The sequence below is a fragment of the Hypomesus transpacificus genome, chromosome 2 (assembly GCF_021917145.1).
Source record: "Hypomesus transpacificus isolate Combined female chromosome 2, fHypTra1, whole genome shotgun sequence".
NCBI classification, from domain to species: Eukaryota; Metazoa; Chordata; class Actinopteri; order Osmeriformes; family Osmeridae; genus Hypomesus; species Hypomesus transpacificus.
The window spans coordinates 10,045,826-10,068,331 of record NC_061061.1 but is presented as its reverse complement, the minus strand read 5'-3'; the positions used below and the strand labels follow the sequence as shown (position 1 = coordinate 10,068,331).

The following is a 22,506-nucleotide window of genomic DNA, read 5'->3' as shown; positions in this document are numbered from 1 at the left end:
AATCATTGTACCAAGAAAACTAGGAATACACCACCCGTTATCTTTGGAATGCCCCGTCAATTGGCAATAAAACAATATTGCTAGTTCTCACAGTTCCGGGGGTTGCAGCAAAACAGAAATCCAGAATACAGGGGGTGGACTTCATGAATAAGTGGTGAATCCAGGCAGCTGGGCGCAGCTTGATGATGTCACAGCCCACAACCAGGGCAACTGCTGCTGTCTGATTTCAAACTACAGGACTGTGCATTGACTGGGTGTATGGTAACATATCATTCGAAAACTGAATGGGGAAAGAGATTGAGATGGTGGGGGAGGGAGGGAGGTTAATGGAGAAATATCTCTGAAAGATAGAGACTGGGGGAGACACCCTCGAGACCTTTCAGTTCAACAGACTGAAAAAAGCGAGAGACCCAAACAAGAGAGAAAGAGGCCTGGGGTGAAGAAGGGGAGGAGACTAGGGAAGGTAAAAGAAAAAGCAGACAGATGGAGAAATGGATACAGGGGGAAGAGAAAGGACCCGAGAGAGAAAGAAAGACAGAGATAGATAGATAGATAGATAGATAGAGAGATAGAGAGAGAGAGAGAGAGAGAGAGAGAGAGAGAGAGAGAGAGAGAGAGAGAGAGAGAGGGAGAGATGTGGCTACCAGACAAAAGAGGATTGCGAGATTACATGACAAGAGAGCGTGGGGGCCCCACTACAGGTAACTTGATTTCACCGTGTATTGACATCTGAACAAAAGATGAGCAGGCCCTTTGCGGAGCACAAAGACAAACGGTGAAACGGGAGACAATGAAACCTCAGACCTGAAGGTTACAAAACCCATCGACAAAATACCTGCTCTGGGAGGATTTGCGGTTCGTCTCTGTTTGGGTGTGTGTGCTCTGCTTGTGGGAGCCAAAAAAAAAAAACAGTCCACGCCTAAATACTGTTATTGTGTTCCTACGTATGTGTGTGCCAACTGGGATAGGAGGCATAATAATTGTTTGAAGGTGTCCATACATTTGTTGTGGGTGAACAGACTATGAGAGACAGATGGGGCATCCATCATGAGGCTCAGTGCAGGTTGACCTTGATGTGAGGCGCGCCCACACACACACAGCTTTGTTGGAAACCAAATGGATCCCCCCCCTCGTTAGCAAGCCCACTCAGGCTGTCCCATGGGCCCACTAATTAATAAAATCAGGGTACAGCTACACGCCCACACACACAGACGCATACACACACACACACACAACATGGACACACACAGACACAATTACACACGCACAGATACACATAATCCTTACCAAAAGGTACAGGCACAGAGAGGCAGGAACAGAGACAGTAATTAGGGAGTTAATGCACAGCATGATGCCACATTCCTGGATTTCTGTTACAAGTATTTCCAAGGCCCTCTTCCAGCCAAATGCGCACATAACTTTGACTCTGAGGCAGTCCAAATGAAACCGTCGAGTACAGTTTTTAGTTTTTTTTTTATGAACACACATCATACAAGGACTAGATATACAGCAAAGTAGCATACAGGCCACTCTAACGTTTCACCAATGTTGCCACAGAACTGTTAGTTGAAGTGCGTCCCTCCAAACCCAGAGTAACAGGGCCGTATACCCAGACAGCCCTCACAGTCTCGGTCAGGTACTTCACAGGAGGGGTGAAGGATGAGTCAAGCCAAGCCAAGTTCCTCCTGGCTGTCTGGACGGATAACGGCCCCTTTTCTACATGGTGTCATAACAATGTTTCGACCTGATCCACACACTGTGTTGTGGCTCTCTGAAGAGACAGATCCACCAGAGAATATGTTATTTGTTGGGATTCAAGTGTTGGAGAGAGAGATAGAGGATATGTTAAGGAAGTGTTAACCCCCTCTCTTACATTGACCCACTAACAAGCACACTTAACTATAGAGATAAACACATTTTGGATGACAGTTAGGCTATAATATACTCTTGACATTGCTTTCCCAGTCATTACTTCTATTTAAAAGGAAGGTAGAGGTCTGCTTTGGTAGAGGCATTATCATGTTATATTATGTTACGGTAGCTGTTCACAGTTTGAGTAGGTGGTGGGTTTTGTGTTATTATAGGAAACTGTTTGATTCTTTGTGAAACCCCCAACTAGCGGTAAGTGGGCTTGAAGGTTCGGCAGGTCCCAAAGTGACTAAAACCAGACTCACAGGAAGTGACCTCAGAGGGCTCCCTAAAACAAACACACCCTGATCAAACCCGATGACCCAGTCAGTCTGCCAGTCTATCAACCACACGTACTCACACACACAGATACACTCTCCTGGTTGTGACTGCTAGAAGGGCCGAGTTCAAACGGATACAATGACACTAAGTACTCCCGATTCCTTTCATCAAATGCACTGACCTGAAAGACTTTTAATAGGTTGTATCCATTTTTTTCCCTCTCTTTGTTCTTACCTCACTGTCTGGTGACCACTAGTCCCTCTCTTACCCTCTCCCTTCCTCTCCCTTCTACCGTCTTTCCTCGTCCTCACTCCATCTTTCGTTTCCTCCAACTCACTTGTGGGACCTGAACTCTGTCTCTCGCTCTACCCCATCTATTTCCTTCCACATCTCTTTCCCCCCTCATCTGTGCTTCATCCTCCCATGTGGGTGCAGTTACTTTCTCTCCTTCTTGCTCAGTCTTCTATTCTCCACCTCTTTTTTTGACCTCCTTTCTCCTTTTGTGATCTGTCCATCCCCCTACTGGCCTCGTCAGCTGCTGCGAACACATTGACTGAAAAGAGCGTTTTCACAGCCCTCTAAAACCGAGCCCTGTTTACACAGGTGCAGTGACACACCGGTGTGTGTGTGTGTGCGTGCGTGTGTGGTGTGTGTGTTTGGGAAGTGGTAGATGGGGGGCGGGGTGTGTGAGAGTGTGTTCTGTTGACACTGATTAAGTGAGATGTTGTGTGTCCATGTGTGTGTGATTATGTCTCTGTTGGGTGTCGGAAGAGAGCGTGGGGACACGTACTGTTTATCCAACCCTAACGCCACCCAAAACAGCCCCCAACACACTGTTTGGAGTACCGTGTGTGGTTTTTAACATGCATCATTTACCTGTGTGTGTGTGCCAGTGTGGGTGTTTGTGTAAAAAAAACCCTGTGCTGTGAACGGACTTTTCCCCCAACGCATCACCTGTGTTCTCTGCACACACCTCCCCCCCTCCCCACCCACCCTTTGTCACTCTTTCTCTTCCCCCTCTCACACCTCTCCAGTTACCAACTTCACAAGAGACATTGTGGTGGGGACACAAGAGACAGAAAAACCCCCACTATGACATCGCTCGAGAGAAAGAACGTCGGCGGGACTGACACGACCCGCAGAGAGGGAGACTGCGACCGTGTGTGAAGGAGTGAGGGTGAAATAGAAAAGGGATATCCCTGGAAAGAGTAACAGTGCATGTAGCAGGGAGAGCAGGTTGAGGGAGGAGGACAGAGGAGGGCAAGCAGCCCTTTCAAGTTCATGCTGAGCAGTAAAAAACTATTGATGGAACGTACTGCCTACACAGGGTTTATTGCTTAAGCCTCTCGGTCTGGCTCAAGATGGAGGATGGTGGATCCCAGGGTTGTTCCCTTACCTAACACAAAGATGACCATTGTTTATTGATATTGGCTTTTGCTATCTTAGATGAAGTATGGGGTAATTACAGTTATGGGATTCCATCATCAAATGTCTTTCTCTTCATGTCTTTCCTTCTTCGTTAATCCACAACTTTCTATGTCTGTTTCTTTTTTCCTTCACAAACAGTTAAGCATCAGTCTTGATTAACCTATTGTGAGCAGGTTACCCACCAAGGTCCAGAGCCCTTAGTTCCTGCACATCTCGCTTCACTTCATTAATCCCACTTCACCCTTTTTCTCACCCCCTCTCTCCCTTCTCCCTCCCAGCCCTCTCTCGTTCTCTCCGTTCCCTCTCTTTCTTCGCCCTTTACCCTCCTGTTCTTCCGTCTCTCCTCTTGTCTCAGTGCTGTCACATGACTTGAGGGGCTCAGGCCTATTAATTTGCCTTCCTCCGTGCCTGCAGACGTGTGACACACATCCACTTTAAAGCTCTTCTAAAGAATTGTCTCTCTCTCTCCCTCTCTCTTTCCCTTTTTGTCTCATACTCTCCTTCCCTCTCTGTCTCTCTCTCCTTTTCTCTCCCTGTCTTTCTATCTTTCGTGTGCAGCTGGCCTTGAGGTAAGCTCAGTATTAACCACCCACAGGTGATGGAAACAGGTCTTGTCATTTTAGTTGACAGGTTTCGTCATGGGTTTCTAGAGGCATCACTTTGTCACACATACTGAGAACAAAGACCACGGCGATGACGGCATTATAAAGTCAAACTAGCATCTGTTGGTGCCAGATTTAAGTATATTGAATCACTGTTTGAAAGACGTTGGACGTTGTGGTCTCTGTCGACCCTCTTTCTATGATTTCTGTCAGCAGACTTTGGGAACTGTAGGGTAGAGGGGGGGTGCAGGTCAGGGGTCAGGAGTCATGGGAGTGGGTTGGGAAGACAGGAAGTCAAAGTGCAAGCAATGTAGTTAAAATGTCCTTTGGGTTTAATTAAGACTCAGTTTATGGCCTTGTTTTAGAGGCAGCCCGAAGAGCTTGTTTTGGTGGCCTTCAAGACTACTGTGTGGGTGTGTGTGGGTGTGAGCGCGTGTGTGTGTATGTGTGTGTGTGAGCGTGTGTGTGAGCGAGTGTGTGTGTGGTTGTGAGTTGTGTACGCACAAGTAGTACATCTTCCATTTGGACTCTTAGCTATTGTTCCTGGAGGTTCCATCCAATGGAGCACATGATCAGTGTACAAAAGGTTGATCAAACACACACTCCCACACGTTAAAACACATTTGCTCGCCTGCCTCAAAGTAATATACAACTAAATGATCGCCCCCCGCCTTTTGCCCACCCATTCTCCCTCTGCACAAACATGACTTGATGTGACAAATAGGTATTGACTCACACTCAAACAGCAGTCATTTAGAGTGTGTATACACATGCTTATGTGCAGTGCTGCACACTACTGAGAACTTTAAGTACTAATATGTGTTTTTTTTATTCTCATTTCCAGACTTGGGGGAAATTGGGGATACAAACATGGTTCAGAGCACTGAACTTTGGGTGACCCCTTAAAATGAATATCCAAACTAACTTGTGCAATATACAACTTCAATGCAAAGTGTTTTAAGTGAATCTATACAGACAGAGACTCTATGAGACAGCCACTGTGGGAAAGACAAATATCCAGAGACATTCCCAACTGGTCCAAAGGATAAACTATGTTCTCTCCCTCACACACACACACAGAATATATATTTTTCATCTCCTATCCCTTACTCTCCCCCTTTTCCTGTTATCTTTCAATGCCCATTTCTGTCACCCTCTTTCTCCCATCCCTCTTGCCTTTCCTAGGGCTATATGTCACAATCCCTGCTCTGTCTGCTCTGTCCTGCCCCACATTGGCCCCACCAACAGGCAACAGTACTAGGGACCCCCAGCTCCACTCAACAGCAATGCAACCCCTCAGAAAAAGAGGGGGGTTTAAGTGTGTGCCTCAGTGTGTGTGTGCGGCGCTTGAAGAAATTGAGAAATGGCTGAATATTTGCCAGTCAAACATGAACCAAACATTGCCAGACATGAACAGGGTCTTCAGTTTGGTTCCTTTTTTATACTGATATAAACATGCAGAACATGAACTCAGAAGTCCAAATGACAGCAGTAGCATGTTAGCTGTCGACTTTGTAATACATTGATGTGAAATTGCAAATGGAAGAAACTAGGTGTATGTGGTGTGTGTTTGTAGGTCTTAAGTGTGTTTTGACACTGAGCCCTGGTGTATTTCATATGCGACTATCAGGCTCTGAGAGTTAGTCCTGGCATGAGACTCTGTGTGACTATAGACATGCCAGCCCTCATTCCTCTCCACCAGACATATTTGCTGGCATGTGTGTGTGCAAATACAGAGAGCTGGTGATGGCAATTCACATTTGCTTGTTCTAGAATGGGTGGGGGTCATGGCACTGGAATGCTAAATTAGCCATTGACCAAATGGCAGCATTCCAAAAGTTGAACACACATGCACCCACACAAAGTCAACAGTAACTGGCCTTCCTGACTCACTGTGTGCATCCACTCCTTTTGCCCTAACACACACTCCCACACTTACTTCCTCTGACAACACAGAAGGACAAGCACTTACACAACATGTTCACGCAGATGCACACATATTAATTTAAAAACTGACCGTGTATCAAACGTGAATGTAAATCAACTTAAAACACTGCAATTTAAGTCACCACAATCTCCTCCCAGGAAAATAAACCACTGTTGGCTTTCTGCTTGGTTGGCTGGATCAAATTACACTCGCACATGAACACACAAATTGCTAATTAGATCGATGGCACATTCAAAACTTCACTTCCCTCCACAGTCCAGACTTCTCATGCAGTAGTGCAGAAGAGAAGCAGCTGCTGAAGTGACACACACGCACATTTGGAGTGTTGTCCGTTGTGTCGCCATAGGAACAGTACACTTCCGCGTGTATCTAAACTCTGAACTTCAATCAGCAAAAACACACCGCGCCATGATATGGTATCAGTATAAACACAGGCTATCATCAACACGCTCCCACTGACACATCACTAACACAATGCACTATTCATAGGAAGGAGGAAGTATGTAGATTGTCAATTGAACCGTTTCTCAGAGATAACAATAAATGTGGCGCATCATATTTAACTGGCATAAGCTGTGTATCTTACCCATAGAAACTGGCAGTAATCAAGTAGAAGAGATAGAGAGGGTGTGGAGTGTACTTTGGTGTATTGATAGAGACGCGGAAGAAAATAATTTTTTCTCAACCATTGATTCATGTTTACTTGAGATTTTGTTAACATTGCAGTTCCATCGTGGACACCCGTAACAGGACCAATATAGGCACTATAACATACTTTTATATAGGGTAAACATTCAAACTTAGGTCTGTCTTACTTTAGTGAATACAAACTTCTAAACTGTTTTAGCATGCTGCATTCAAAAAATATATATGTACGTTATGGATATATGATCAAGCAGTCTAACCTGCAGTGGTTGGAATAAAACAAACCTAAAGTGAAGCTTCAGTTTCAGATATTTGTGTAAAAACACATAACAGTAACAGCACAAAACAAACAGACACACAGACACACACCACACACGCAGACGGTTTATCCCCCTCCCCCAAGCGAGTTCCCTCTATGCCGGACAACGTGTTCGGGGCTCCAAGCCCCTTGGCTAATGTTCCGCACAATGCAATTATCATAATACCCCTAGAAATAAATTGTGTCCAGCCTCAAGAAAAAAAATCAATTAGCTAACATTTACAACCAACAACCAATGGGAAACGTCAACCCACTTTATTATGTTTTCCAGAAGAAACAAAGTAACACAAGGAGAGCACCACGTTTCCTTTAAGCTCTCCCAGACATTCGTCTAGAGGGGTTTCCCAACTCGCATTACAGTAAAAAAGCACATATACAAGCATTGATATGCGAGGAATTTGCCATTTACATTATACCTTCAATTTTTTGTCTACATATTGTAAATAATGCATAGCCTTTCAGTTTAAGCAACTTGAAGACATTTGGACTACTTTAATAGCCTATGTCAATAAATCAATAGCCCGCTGAAAAATATATGCTTGAGCTTGAAGATTTTTACTCACCCGTAAATTGATCTCTTTCATTCTCTCTTGTCGCGTTTTTGGCAGCGGCTCAGTGACACGGGACATACCGAGTGGCTGGATCAACGGAAAATTGATCCTCAAATTAAAGTCAGTTCTTTTCTCCTCTCTCACTCCTTTAAGTCTTTCTCCTGGTCAGTTTGGATAAGAAAAAAATCCTGGTTCGTTATTTCCAGCAGGATAGGTTGTTATAAAATACCGCATGGAATATAAATCCGTTAACTTTTCTCCATATGTCGGTGCGTGCGTCTGGATGAACAACTAAACATCTTGCAGATTTTTTTTCTCGGCAGTCTCGGTAGGAGGAGGGAGATCGGAAGCCACGCCTCCGAAGGCGGGATATTCAATATCAGCAAGCCTTTTTTCATACTTTTGGCCAACCACAAATCACTTTTCTGCTATGACAGTGCCAATTAGATAGGTAGACGTGGCCAAAAGCCAATAAGGTTTTTGGCAAAAATATTTTAAACACACCTTTCGGGACAGTGCACTTGTCAAAATAAATATATTGTTGTAGAGGTATAAAGTGCAACTATGACATGCCGCGCTATGTGTGAATAAGGCTGCTTTGTTGACCAAAATCGGTTACTCCTTAACTTTCAAGCGACATCCAGTTAAATTCAGTGATTATGTATGTTAGAGATAATGAATGTTCAGAGGATGGAAACTGCACAAGGTGGATGGATAGAAGTCTGGAAGTATTGACGTTAATTGAGAGAGCGAGGGAAAAGATGGAGGTTGTCCTTGGAGGTACTTTAGAGAGGCCTTGGCTAAATTTAGAGACATAAAAGAGTGGAGACGCCCTAGACTGAGTCCTTGTACCGCCACTGCCAAAACACACTCTGTAGAGCACTGTGTGTGTCTACGGCATTCTCCAAAAAGAGTTTCTAACTGAACAGTGACCCTTCAACTTTTCCTTTTCATCCCCTCAATCTTCCTGCACTCAACACCTTTCCACTTCTCTGGCACTACTAATTCTGCTCTGTTTCTAGGGACACGTGTTTTTTTCCATTTATTTCATTCTTTTTTGTTTTCCTCACTCCCCTTAATTTCTACTTCAACTCCCCCCACCCCCCACCCCCCCACCCCGCCCCCGCCCTCTGTCCCCTACCTTTCTCGGTATTATCAGTCATCGGTCCTTTTTCTGCTTCCTGTGTCCTGCTTTGATACAAATAACAGGGCCTTAGAAGGCACACATGCAACCTAAATAACAGACACCAAAAAACAACAATCACTTCAACATGATTTCAGTTTCAGTGAAAAAACGTTTGTTTGACATGTGTCTTCACGCCGAGTGATTCCCACAAACGCACATACCATTGTTCCTTTCATCGCTTCGATCTGTTGGTTTGTTTACTGGTTCTTCCTCAGCTTGTATGCAATCAGTTTTTCCCCAAAGTGCCAGTTGCTGCTACCAAACTAGCACTGTCAATAGCTGGTTTTAGCCTTCAAAACCAAAAACATTGACATTCCTTGGCTAAAAATATCCAGAAGTGGCACTTTCTCAGCAACCCTCAAGATTCAGATTTTTTTTTTTTCGAAGCCTGGTCTGAAACTTTGATCCTGTATGTTTGTCCTTCACAGAGCAGTAGGACACAACGTTACGTTTTCTGTTGACATTATTCTGTCACTGTAGCTTCAACTCTGGGGAAACACATGAGGTTCCTTTGGTGTAGCTGTCAATTGTCTTCTGGAAAGTAAACAATAAACATGCGGCGTGTGTATGTGTGTTTGTATGTGTCCGTGTGTGTGTGTGTGTCCAACTACTCAGGTTAATTCCTCCATATGCTCGATATGATGTGAAGGATGAAGAGGGTAACACAAAGGTAACACTCCCAAACATCAATTCAGTGAAGAGACATTGTAAAGGAGACAACAGCCACGTCTCATTGACGTGTTCATTGACCAATAAAAGGAGGGTGTGTTTGTGAGGCCTGCGGATGAGAAAGACACGAGAAATGAGAGACAGTATGAAAAAGCACAAACGTTTTCCGGGAGGGGACAAGGAGGGGGACACGGAGAGGTCTAGAGAGTCTCACAAAAAAACCTAACAAAACAAAACTGGCCCACCTTCTGAAGATGTTGGGATGGAAACTAAGGAGAAACGAACGAACAAACAAGAGTAGAACGGAAGACAGAGGCCCGAGGCAGAGCAGAGGGTGGATGTCGACGAGAGAGAGGACATGGAGGGATGGGGGCAACATTGATAAGGCCAGGCGTACCTGCCTTGTTCATATTCTCTGGGCTTCCTTACACATCTTTTTATGACTGTAACATCCCCTGCTAATACATGGCTCGCTGTTGACAAAACTGTGTTTAACGAGGGAGCGGAAATTTAGAAAAGAGAGAAAGATAGTGACTTTTTCCACCTGAAAGCGAGCCCTGTCAATAAAAAGGTTGTTTACTCTCATACATGGATGGATGGAGGGATGGATGATATCAGCCATATTAGGAGGAGAATGATAGACACGGGACAGAGAGAAAAAGGAAGAAGTTAAACGTAAATATTTATTCACAAGTCTCCCTTGCCAATAAAGATATTTGAATGAGTGTTTCAGAGAGAAGCGGGGCTCTGCGCCCTTTAACCCACCTGTACGATGTATAAAAACACAGAGTGTGGAGGAGGAGGAAGACACTGGCTGGGAACACCATGAAAGCCAAAGAGTGGGAAGAGGAGAAGGGATGGTAGAAAGCGAGGGAGAGAATGGGGGTGGGATTGAGGCAGACTATGGGAGGAGTGGGAGGTGGAGTGATGGAGAGAGGGGGGAGGGAGGGGGAGGGGAGGGGGGGGAGGGGGCTGAATGGAGGAGAAAAGCCAGGCTTGCTGATGCAATCCTGCCACCCGGCAAAGCAACTATCCAGCTGGAAAAGAGTGAGAGTGAAGCAGAGAGGGAGGGAAAGTAGGAAGGGAAGGGATGAAAGGAAAATAGTGGGGTGAAGGCTAAACTTTGGCCAAGACTTGTTAAGTGGCCAATTAAGGTTTTTTATTTTGTGTAAAACCGGTGAGTACTTTCACAGAGACAAGCACATAAATGTGCACATATACACACGGAGACACAAACTGTACTTGCAGATGCACAGTAAATCATTTCTCGAATCGAACACAAAAACACGTCAACCTGGAACACATGTTATCCAGATGGGTTTGCTCTTTCAGCTGACTATCTGCCTCTGTTACACACACACGCACACACTCACACACACACACATTAACACACACATACACAGTTGGTTAATCTTACCCTGGCAGTAACATTGGGCACACCCTTTTCCATCATATAAAAATTAAGTCATGTGTTTATGTTAAGTACATGTTGTAATATTGGGGAAAGAGATAGTTCTCTCAGTGGTCTGTGCTTCAACAGCCTAGCTACCCAGCAGTTCCACACCATCTGTGGAGATGAGATTTTCTACAGCCTGTGAGAAAATGATTAGGAAAATTATTCTGTTGTGTGTCATGCTAGTATTTACACAGGCGACGTCAACGAGCAATGCTGAGGTGACTGTACTGTTCAAGAGAAAACTGCTCCTGCATGGGTTCTCTCTTATTGGTCTCTCTTATTAGCTGTGGTAAACTTTTCTGAGCGAAGATTCAGTGGTTTCCTTTTGACCATTAAAGACACAGTCGCAAGGGTGTGTACTTCTACCACATGCGTATTGTACACACGCACACACACGCACACACACACACAGATACACTCAGTTAGAGACACACACAGGATGGATGCTGTCACACCCCCAAAATAGACGGTTCTGCAATTGAACTCGATGCGATGATGTAATTACATAAATATCCCACCATCACAGGCCTTATCAGTAGAAAGGGTGGCAACAAACTGCCAACCCACCAAAGACAAGAGGCACCGCTGTGGAACCTAGCAACCCAAGCCCCTATAGGTCCAACGGTAAATTACATCACAGAGATTCATTAGCAGCAGCTGTCTGTTTGACACTGACACAGCCTGTTTCCCATTAATAAATGAATGAATTAATGAAATATTCATTAATACCTAATCAATTACCGGAAATAGGTTTCGCTACCAGCAGTAAAACAGAGAATGAAGCAATGCCATGTTCAGACGCAAGCTTTCCATTTTCCTTATTGACAGACGGCTAATGAAGCTCATTCAAACACAAAGAAGAAAACGTTGGGCGCTTAAACGTTTTTGTTGCAAATAAAAATAAAATAAATATCATCCCATAATTTGAAAATACTCTCAATGCAAATGTGTCCAAAAAACAGGATAGAGTCTCCCTCTGCAGTATGAACCAGGTAATGACACAGGCACAGAAGCAAATGTCATCCGTTTCAGCCTTGCAATATTTCAGTATTATTGTACATTCAAACAGAGCAGAAACTTGCTTTCATAGTGAAGGGTGGTTCTGAAGGTTTTGGTTGTTCACAATGTGTGCTTCAAGTTTTGGGGCTATCTTGTTGTTATTATCAGTGAACTATGCACTTTGTAAAACTCTCTCTTGGAAATTGCTTTGGATAATAGTGTCTGCTAAATGAATAAATGTAAAATGTATATGTGAAATGTATACATCATGGTAATGATTCTCCAGAGGGTCAACCAAAAGAGTTGAGAGCCTAGCTCATGTTATTATTATCAGCCTATCCTTTCCCCAATCAAAGGTTGTACTATGAAACAGCCAAATGTGTGTCAAAGTTTGAATATGAACACATTTGTGAGAGTGTAGCCTTTGCCCTGTTTGTGGTGAGTGGGTGGCTCACTGCTAATGCAAATAGATATGAATAGAGAGAGATTCACTTCCTGTCTGAGAGTCAACACTGTATAGGAGAGGAAGTTCCTGTTTTGTCCCTGGCCAACTTCTATCTCTTTGTCATCAGGGACAGAGAAGGGCAAACGGTCACTGTCCTAAGCACAAACACACTGCAGACACTGCGTAGACACACACAGTCCTACCTTGCGGGGTCCGGCCATCTTGAGCAGGAAGCTGAAGGTGCGTCCCAGTGAGCTTGTCTTTTCCCCCTTGTCCTCCCCAGGGGGGACCCCCCTGGCTCCCTCCGTCCTCCTCTCCTCCCCCAGCCTCTTCCACTCCCTCTCTCTGCCCGGACACTCTGTCTTCTGTCTCGTATACAGCTCACCCAGCTCTGCATCCACACTGAGAGAGGAGAGGACAGGAGAGGGGAGGAGAGAAGGGAGAGGGGAGCAGAGGAGAGGAGAACAGAGGAGAGGAGAGAAGAGGGGATGAGAGGAGAGGAGAGGGAGAGGAGAGGAGAGGGGACAAGAGGAGAGGAGAGGAGAGGAGAGGAGAGGAGAGGAGAAGAGAAGAGAAGAGAAGAGAAGAGAAGAGAAGAGAAGAGAGGAGAGGAGAGGAGAGGAGAGGAGAGGAGAGGAGAGGGAGAGGAGAGGAGAGGAGAGGAGAAGAGAAGAGAAGAGAAGAGAAGAGGAAGAGAAGAGAAGAGAAGAGAAGAGAAGAGAAGAGAAGAGAAGAGAAGAGGAAGAGAGGAGAGGAGAGGAGAGGAGAGGAGAGGAGAAGAGAGGAGAGGAGAAGAGAAGAGAGGACTGAAAAGTTTCAGCTCAGCTGACAGTCTAGGGAAGTGTCAAGTTTTGAAATCTTTAATCAACACTTCATGACGATGTTCTACAGGTTTGTAAACTGTCACACTTTGGTGAAAACCGTAAATTCAAACGTACCTTTGTGTGGAGCCTCCAAATGTAGACGTCAGCGATGATTCTACACGGGGGGAGAGAGTGGAACCAACGTGAGTCATCTCAGCGATGTCAGGGGCAGAGATAATCACCGCACGCACCGACTCATTCATCCCTTTACGGAAACAGGTCTAGTTTAACAGCTCTGTACATCATACCGTTTAAGGCGTCAGAGGCACACCATGTCTAACCTAGCGGCCTGACGCGTTGTATCATCTGATGATATCCTGACGAGCCAGACGGCACAGAAAAAAAAGAACTAGTCCCAAGCGACGGTTACGAGAGCTTCACAAATGAGGAAAGAGGAGACGGACGGATAGAAAGTTACCAAAAAAAGTTGTGGTCGCAGAAAATAGTCTTGTGGTCCCTTTGAATGCCGTAAAATGGAGGGTGTTATCAGAGAGTGTAATAGCATGAGACGGGCCAATAAATGGAGGGATAGAGGGAGAGGAGGAGAGCCTGAGGAACACTGCTCCTTCTGTGGGAGGGCGAGCGACAACAGCCGTCCTAAGAGAACAAACACAGGAAGGAGGCTTCCGCATAGCAACGTGCACACACACATACACACATGCAGACACATAGCAAGAGAGACATGGACAAATACACACCCAAACACATGCACACACTAAATTATGAACTGCATGCACACACACCGTCACAAAAAATAAATAAATATTAAGAATTTTTTTAAATCACACACACAGAATGAAGTGACATCTCCTAATGGTCCTACCCTGGTAGTGATGGTTGTTGCTGGAGTAGGAACTGGCATTGGAGCTTGAGTCATGGCGTTGCTGCTGTTGGTCGTGTTGGTGGTGCTGAGGGTGTGTGTGAGGGTGTAGGCTGGCGTTGGAGAGCTGGAGCTGGCTGAGACTGGCACACAGGGAGGGGGGCAGAGGCAGTAAAGCCCTGCAGATGAGACTCCTGAAAACACCAAGAGACAAGGGCCATTAGTGTGTGAGCCAGAGTGTGTGTGTTGTGTGTGTGTGTTATAGAGACAGAGACTTGAGAGTATGGGGAGAGGAGTGCATCAGTGAATAAGGGTTTTGTGTGTGTGTGCATGTGTGTTTGTTCAGTGAGAGGAACAGGAGAATCAGTAAGGGTGTATCAGCTTTAGTTCATTTGCACAAACAAACACACATCATGGTGCCAGAGTGTGTAATTGTGTTTCTGACTGTACACTGTATCTCTGGGGGCCTCTGTGTGCATGGAACTGCTAAAAGCCTTTTAATATCAATTTATACAAGAAGGTTTACACAACAGTCCATTACAGAGTAATGGACAAGGGACTAAAGCAAGTCATACATAGAACTGCTATCCAACTTTTTAAAATTAATTTATTTTAAATCCCCAATTAACCCATAAAAAGGTTCCAGTATCAACCAAAGATAAACTGACCACACATGAATAATCTGAGTTAGGCAGCCTAATGCAACTGACTTCCTTCTGAATCAATCAAAGTCTAGACCCAGCCTTACCTCCAATGAGGAGAAGAGCTGGGACTCTGAGCTCGCCTCCTCCTCAGTGAGTGACAGTAAGTAGTCCAGTCGCTGGCCAAAGGCGTTGATGGGGGTTCTGCGAAGATCCCGCCCCTCCCTGGAAACTGGACCCCCCAGGGCCCCGAAGAGAACAGTCTCCATCTCTGCTGGATCCAAGTCCTCCAGACTCATACTGGGGGGGGTCAGAGAGAGAGAGTGAGACAAAGAAAGAGACAAAGAGAGAGAAACATACACAGAGAGAGAGACATAGAGAGAGATAGAGTGAGTACGAGAGAGAGAGAGACAAAAGAGAGAGATACATACAGAGAGAGAGACAGAGAGAGACAAAGAGAGAGATACATACAGAGAGAGAGACAGAGAGAGACAAAGAGAGACAGACATACAAAGAGAGAGACATCCAGAGACAGAGAGTGAGACAGAGACATATACAGAGAGAGATACTTACAGAGATAGAGAGAGACAGACATACAGAGAGAGAGAGAGATTGAGACAGATAAGGAGGGAGAGAGAGAGGAAGAGAAAGTGAGATAGAGAGAGGGGGGGAGGGAGAGGGAGACAGGGAGAGGGAGAGAGTGAGACAAGGAACAACAAAGTGGGCGTGAGAAAGAGGGAAAGGGGAAAACAGTAAAAAAAGAGATTAGAGACGAGAAAAGGACGCAGGAAGATGCGAAAGAAGGAGGACAGCCAGAGCTACGTTTTGAAAGAGGGGGGGGGGGGGGGCATTGCTTTAATCTGTCACAGCTGAGCAGAGCTGAGTAGCAGAGATAACCGAGCCACCACTCAGTCACTCTGTCACTGAAGACAACAGACACAGAGGAACAACGGCCAAGCGTGTGTGTGTGTGTGTGTGTGTGTGTGTGTGTGTGTGTGTGTGTGTGTGTGTGTGTGACTATGTTTGTTCATACAGTAATAACACAGTAGCAGTCCAAATAAGCTCCTGTTCTGTAGTGATTCAGTCATGAACCCTGTTTACTTAGGCTATGCAGCAGGGATTTTCACTTCCCACTCCTGATAAGCCAGGGGGTTCTGTTCACTTGAACTCTCATTTCTCTTTTTGTTCACTGTCTTCCTATCCAGTTGGTCAGCACGTTGGGAGAGGTAGAGAGGGAGAGAGAGAGACGGAGAGAGAGAGAGAGAGAGAGAGAGAGAGAGAGAGAGAGAGAGAAAGAGAGAGAGAGAGAGAGAGAGAGAGAGAGAGAGGAGGAGAGAGAGAGAGAGAGAGAGAGGGGGGGAGAAAGAAAGACTCACAACAGAAGAGAGACTGTACGTCTTGCCATGATTTATAAAATAGATGCCAGAAGTTTGACAGAGGACGGGAAGATTAGTGAACGAGAGGAGGAGCTGGGGGCCAGCTAAAACAGCAGAGATAACATGCGCTGTGCAGTTAAGGGAGGAATGTTTAGAGATTGGTAACAACAGTGGCTGACTAGTGAGTGCATTACTGGTCCTAATCACTGATCCTGGCTCAGTTTGTACTCTTTATTGGCTTTGCTGTGTCCACTGAAGTGTGGTAATAGCATAGGCTTCAGATCAGCAGGAGGAGGGCGTAGCGTCTCAACCCTCTCCCATACACTCCCCAAATTCCCACGGCCCTCTAGAGACATGGGACGAGGGAGCTGGGATTTGTCTTCTTTCTACACCCCTTGCTTGCATTCCTTTTTTTCTCTCTTCTCCTCTCTTTCTTTCTGTTTTAACTGTATTCACACAGTACGTGATCACAATCCTGCAGGGGTCATGGAGACTTTTAAAGCCGCCTTTGCTCTCTCAATTTGATCGGATCTCCATCTTACTTATCTTTTCGTTGTCCAAATGGTACAGTGTTCTGTCTTTCACCTCTTCTTCTAATCTCCTCCTTGCTTTTCCCTGCTCTGCTATTTTCTTCCTTTCACTACTCTCTCTCTCTCTCCTCCTGTCTACTGTCAATTTGACCATGTCAGTCTCTGTGTGTCTTGTCTGTCTTCAAGAGTTACCAAATAAGACACCAACAAAGCAGACCGTCCCGCAGGACGGCGTCCACCTGTACCTGCGCTGTCGATTCTGCCTCCACCCAGCCATCGCTGGCTGGACACTGTGCCGGCGCAAGGGCTCCGAAGTGCATGTGGCCAGGGATGAGAAGGACACGGAAGTGGGCCGCCGCGGGTAATGGCCCTCGCTAGGGGAACTGGGGGGCGGGGCCGGGCAGCGGAAGCATTGGCCGGCCGTGAGGGCCGATGGTTCTGGGATACGGGGGGAGTGTGGCGGCGTGGCAATCATCTACAGAGAAAGAGAGACAGGAGAAAGAGAGAGACGGAGAGAGAGACAGAGAGAGAGACAGAGAGAGAGACAGAGAGAGAGAGAGAGAGAGAGAGAGAGAGAGAGAGAGAGAGAGAGAGAGAGAGAGGAGAGAGAGAGAGAGAGAGAGAGAGAGAGAGAGAGACAACGAATGAGAGATAATGAAAGGCAGGGAACAAAAGACAGACTTTTGTTTCGTTTTTTTACAGAGGTACAAGTCAACCATTTAACCAACCGAAACATTGTAAGGTCGACATAAACAGACATGGGGAACGCACATGCTTTAGACGGAAGGTGTGGACATCCTGTTTCAATCTGACCAGTCGAACTTTACTCACGCACATCACAAGGTTCCATTACATGGTTTCTTATGCTGAATACCCAATACAGTGTATTAGAGACACATTTGACATAGCATCTTACATCTTACAATACATTCAAAAGTACAGAATGTCTGTCACGTGAAAGATTTATAGGAAGGTCCTGTGTATCACATAGGATAGTTGGCTCCAATGACTGTCAAATTGGACAACTTTGATCACGTCATGGAAAAACTAAAGGAGAGATGCATCCATACCATGTGAATGAGAGCAGGGTCGTTCCCATTGACTGGAGAGGACACAGCACTCTCTAGTGGTGGAGGGCGGTCAGGACAACTTCAGAAGCACTGAAGTTCCTTGAGATGAGAAGTGCAAAACAGATGCGACAGTTTGAGAGGCAAAGCGATCGCAATGAGTTTATTTTTATACATCCCCTCTCGCAGAGAAGAACGAGGTGAGCAAACTGTGTTTGACATTTAAGGCAAAAATCGAGCAAGCATGTGTGTGAATACACGTGAGCGTGAATCAATCCTTAATAAATAATCTGTGTGTGTGTGTGTGTACTTTTTATTAATGGAATTACAGTTCCGGAAAGGTTGAACAGTGAGCACATTCCTCCAGCCTAGCGGGTAGTGTGTCTGGGATTTTAGACGAGACTCTGACATCACTGCCACAGAGTCCAGTCCTACCAGGTACAGCTTGACCACACCCCCTCATAGAGCCCCTCACCAACACAAACGCACCAACGAGAGCACCACATGCAAGGTTGTGTGCATTATAGTGAATGCAGGTATGTATCTATGTATGTGCGTGTGTGCGTATGCTGCAACGCTGGCTAAAGTGAGGGTACGTAGATGAAATTAACTGGACTGAAACTGAGGACTGAAACTGAAGCTAATAGAATAGACAGTGCATGTGCCATAAACGGGAGCCTCAAGCCTTATGAACATTTCACTGTGTTCCATCTGCCATATGTTGTATCCCATCTCTCTGTCAGGAATGCACATTTTAAGATTGAAGGTAATGCCAAAGGTTCTCAACCTACATATTTTAATCCCCCGCCCCCCCCCCCCCCTCCTCCTCTCCTGTCATCACTCTCTCTTCTTCCATCTTTTGTCTCTTTTTCTCACATTCCTTCCATCTGACCTTAGACATTTAAGTTCAGGAATGTAAACAGATCATACAATATGCAAAACATGTTTCTTTCCGAGGAATCGTGTGTTTTTCTTTCACAACCTTCCTTGATTTCTCTTTCTGTAAGCGAAATGTAATGAGGCCAACAATGCAGCAAAAAGTGATAAACGGCTTCAGGAAATACATCACTTTGCACATTTTTATTATGTCATCAATGCCTTAGGGAACTCAATAATATTTTGGCCATAAAAAAAACCTAGCACTTATTTACTTAACAGGTTTATCAACAGAACTTACATTTAAACATATTCCCATATAGCTCAGTATAATATATTTTACTTTTAACAGGTGCTGTAGCTCAAGATGAAAATCAAGCTCTATAAAACAGCTCCTAGGTTTTGTCACTTCTTTCCTGAATTGTACTCAAGATGGTACACTTTAAGAGCTTGCCTTGCCGCCCCAATTTAAAGGGAACATTACTGACCAGACCTGGATTTACAAAGACTTTTACCCTTGACTATAGATAATGAGAGGGAAAATTAACTTGTTACCTATCCTACTGTTAGAACACCAGACGTATTATTATTTTAACCTTTTAGGCTACTGGATATGCTGTAGATGCGTGTTAGCATTTAAGAAATTACAGAAGAACTAAAACCTTTATGAAAGATGAGTGTGGTTATTAGTAGTTCTTTTCTGATAAGAGAGACGACGTTTCAAACTTGGAAGGCAAGGTATGAGACAAGGATGAGATACGCGGCAGGCAGAAGATCGTAACCATAATGTGTTTTATAAAAAACTAATATGAAACAGACACAAACTTCAAAAGGACATCACGACGGTTAAACTGTACCATTATTAGTCTGTGACTCACCTGGGTGGCCGCTGCACCTGATACCGTAACCAACGCGCGAGGACGTATTTTCGTTCCAACGGGTGATTAAGGTAGGCTACAACTTTATAGAGAACAATCTATAAGATAATAATTATTGTTAAAAAAAACGTATATAGCAGTATTATGTCCCTTCCAGTCATTTGTAATGTCCTTCTATTAGATGTTTAATAATCAGTCCCCCAAAATCCGAAACTTCTCTTCAGGTGAGATCGTTGCTTGATCTTGACAAGGAAACCTGTTTAACGCTACTTGTCTCGATGTTTTCTTTTCGCCACTCCCACGCGCAGTGTCTCGGTCCCCTCGGATAATTTGCGGTTGTCGTATATGTGTATCCTCCTTCCTGTACGACTTTAACAGTACACTCTTCTCTCTGCGTATCTATTAAGCCACGCATGTGTTTGTCGGAGTGTGTTGAATGCTGGCGCGCGCTTTACCTCTTGAATCTAAATATGTTGTTTCCTTCGCGTTGACATCACGCACCAGTCATACAAAAATTTAATGTAGGTTCTATCGTACATGCTCGCGAGCGTGAGTGTCTAGTTCTCCGGCAACGATTCTTTTCGGTTCTCGAGTTGGTAAGAGAGGGAAGAAGATAAGGCATGGGCAGATTCAGGAATGTTCAATGTGTGAGGGCTCTTTATTCATTTGACTCCTTCTCCTCCGAACAGAATGCTGCTGACTAGCTGGATCCAGGACTTCTTTGCCAACAATGCATGCACCATTTGCTTTGTTTTTAACTGCTCCAAATCCTTTTAATTTAACAACACACATGTTTTGAAAGCCAAGCTAGACATCTGTGCAAAAATAGTAAAGATAGTGCTCTGGCATATTTAATTGGACTCATATTATATCAGTCATATAACCTTTAAATGTTACATTCAACATTAGAGTAACTGCAGACCCAATATTGTTTTAAACTTGCTATTCAGAGATACTTCAAAACAGGGGCGTCGTTAGACCCTTTTTACTGGGGCACTTGCCCCAGTATAAATCTGCTGTGCCCCTGTAAAATCAAAAGTTTGAGTTTAACAATATATTTTAATAGTCAGTGCATTTATTTAGATTGATAATCCCAGAAAAAATGAACGCAGTATCCCAATCAACGCTTGTAAAAGTGTTTAACCGAATACACAAACCAATGCACGCAGAATTCCATGTCAGCGTGCTCTTCTGAGCATGCCAAATATCCACTGCAGCACGCGCACAGAAGTCCAGAGGCCTCATGTATAAACGTTGCGTACACTGGTTTTTACTCACACAAAAATGTTTGAGAATGTGCAGGCAATCTGCAAAGTTTTGTCTGGCTCTGTAACATGGCGAATTCTAACTGAAAAGTGCCGAAACTCTAGCATGACGTTGTCATACTCATAATTCTAGTCAGAATATGAGTCTGATACCTCTCCGTTGGGCTGTGAGTGTGGGGCGTGTTTCAACCGAACTCGTAAAAAAAATGCCTGTTCACTCAATTGGATATACCTACAACCAATCAGAGCAACGTAGTATGTTGTTTGTTGAAAACGAATTCAACCCAAATGCTCTTTGGTGAGGTGGTTGACTAGTTACTGTTGATCATCTGTCCATCATTGTATAAAGCCTGCCCCGACAATTTAATTGGTCCGAACAGCTCCTGTTCGGACATACTTTTTCCCAAAACTAGCGACCCCAGACCCAACTTCCCGACCACATTTCTTTGTGGGCGGGGATAAGTTGGGCTGGCAGCCAGGCTACCGAAACTCACCAAACAATACAAAATAAAGTTGCCACTACAGTTACTGTCATATGTCTATGACGTTGCCTATTAAAAAAAACATAAGTACCTCCGCTAATAAAAGTTTGATCATTGATGTGGATGATTCACATCAATGCCAAAACCCAAACTGGAAATGCTATTAACTGTTTAATCCGCCACCACTTAATAACTTCTGTTAAACTTGAGGGTGTCAAACAAACGACAAAATCAGTCAGGAAATGCATGTCACCCTCTGTCTATGGTTAATATTGCATGCAGCACGGATTATTGACCACACATGAAATATATACTCGCTGTGCAACTCCAAGATTGGCGTAGGTAAATGCCCTTGTCTATGTGAGCCTGACTGTGGCTCATCCATGACTCACATGGCACACGTACATGACAGGAAGCATGACGCACGGATCCACCTCCCAAAAATGAAACGCAGTAACAGGTGGGTAAAATCCACTCAGGTGTGATGCTCAATTGATCCCCGTGGATTATGTGTAAATAAGTGAACAAGGACACGTTTCCTTGCCTCCACCTCGGTTGTTAGAACCTCTATCTCAGTCTGTCAAATCGTTCTTTTTTGCGTGTTTAACCATTGTAATTCAGACAAAGAAATGACCTCAAGGGCGCATTTATAGGCCATCTGCATATTCATATATGGGAGGAGGCAAGGCGGGGTCAGTGGCTCGTCCACGTGCGGTCAGTCTCACGTTGATTGTGATTTATAAAGGAAAGGTGCGCAGGACCTGGCGTACGACCGTTTTTATACATGTGAACATTTCTGTGCGTAGGTACTTTTCAAGTTTTGACCGTACTGCATCTTCTGGTATGTGAGCTGCGCAATCTTTTATACATGAGGCCCCAGGTGTTGAAAAAAAAGTGCGCGCTCGCATTAACTATTGATGTCCCTGCCAAAGCTGATATCAAACTTGCGTCCCTGAACTGTTGTATAGTGGGTTAAGCAAGTTGAGTTTCTATAGCCTAGTACCGATAGTGTATTGTGCGCAGCAAGCTTGGAAGAAAAAAAAGGGATATGAATAGGGGCCTGTGCCCCAGTTTTATGTCTAACAACGCCTCTGCTTCAAAAGTTAATTTTCCAGTGAACTGTCAAAGTATTATCATGCAAAGTCTCTCAAACAGGTACAATAGTTAGTCCTCTATTAATTTTCAGCAAAACCCCCACAATAGACACAGGCCCATTTCCTCATATCTCAAACATGTGCCATAGAAACTGATGACTAATGAAAGTAGGTCA

At 44.7% G+C, this 22,506-nt stretch overlaps 1 protein-coding gene and 1 long non-coding RNA gene across 2 annotated transcripts in view; both read right to left on the bottom strand.

Annotated features, from left to right (window-relative positions):
- Window positions 1-13,506, bottom strand: part of LOC124476297 (rho guanine nucleotide exchange factor 2-like) — a 32,883-nt gene extending 19,377 nt beyond the window's left edge. The window contains 2 exon segments of the mRNA XM_047033364.1: window positions 12,642-12,840; window positions 13,377-13,506. Of these exon segments, the coding sequence (XP_046889320.1) occupies window positions 12,642-12,840; window positions 13,377-13,504 (327 nt within the window). The 5' untranslated portion in view covers window positions 13,505-13,506.
- A 1,466-nt stretch (window positions 13,507-14,972) lies between these two features.
- On the bottom strand, window positions 14,973-20,154 carry LOC124473669. Its single transcript, XR_006956736.1, has 4 exons — window positions 19,490-20,154; window positions 17,739-17,837; window positions 16,914-17,143; window positions 14,973-15,062 (listed from the first exon to the last, which is right to left on the bottom strand). It is a non-coding gene; the product is annotated as an uncharacterized LOC124473669 (long non-coding RNA).
- Between the last annotated feature and the right edge of the window lie 2,352 nt (window positions 20,155-22,506).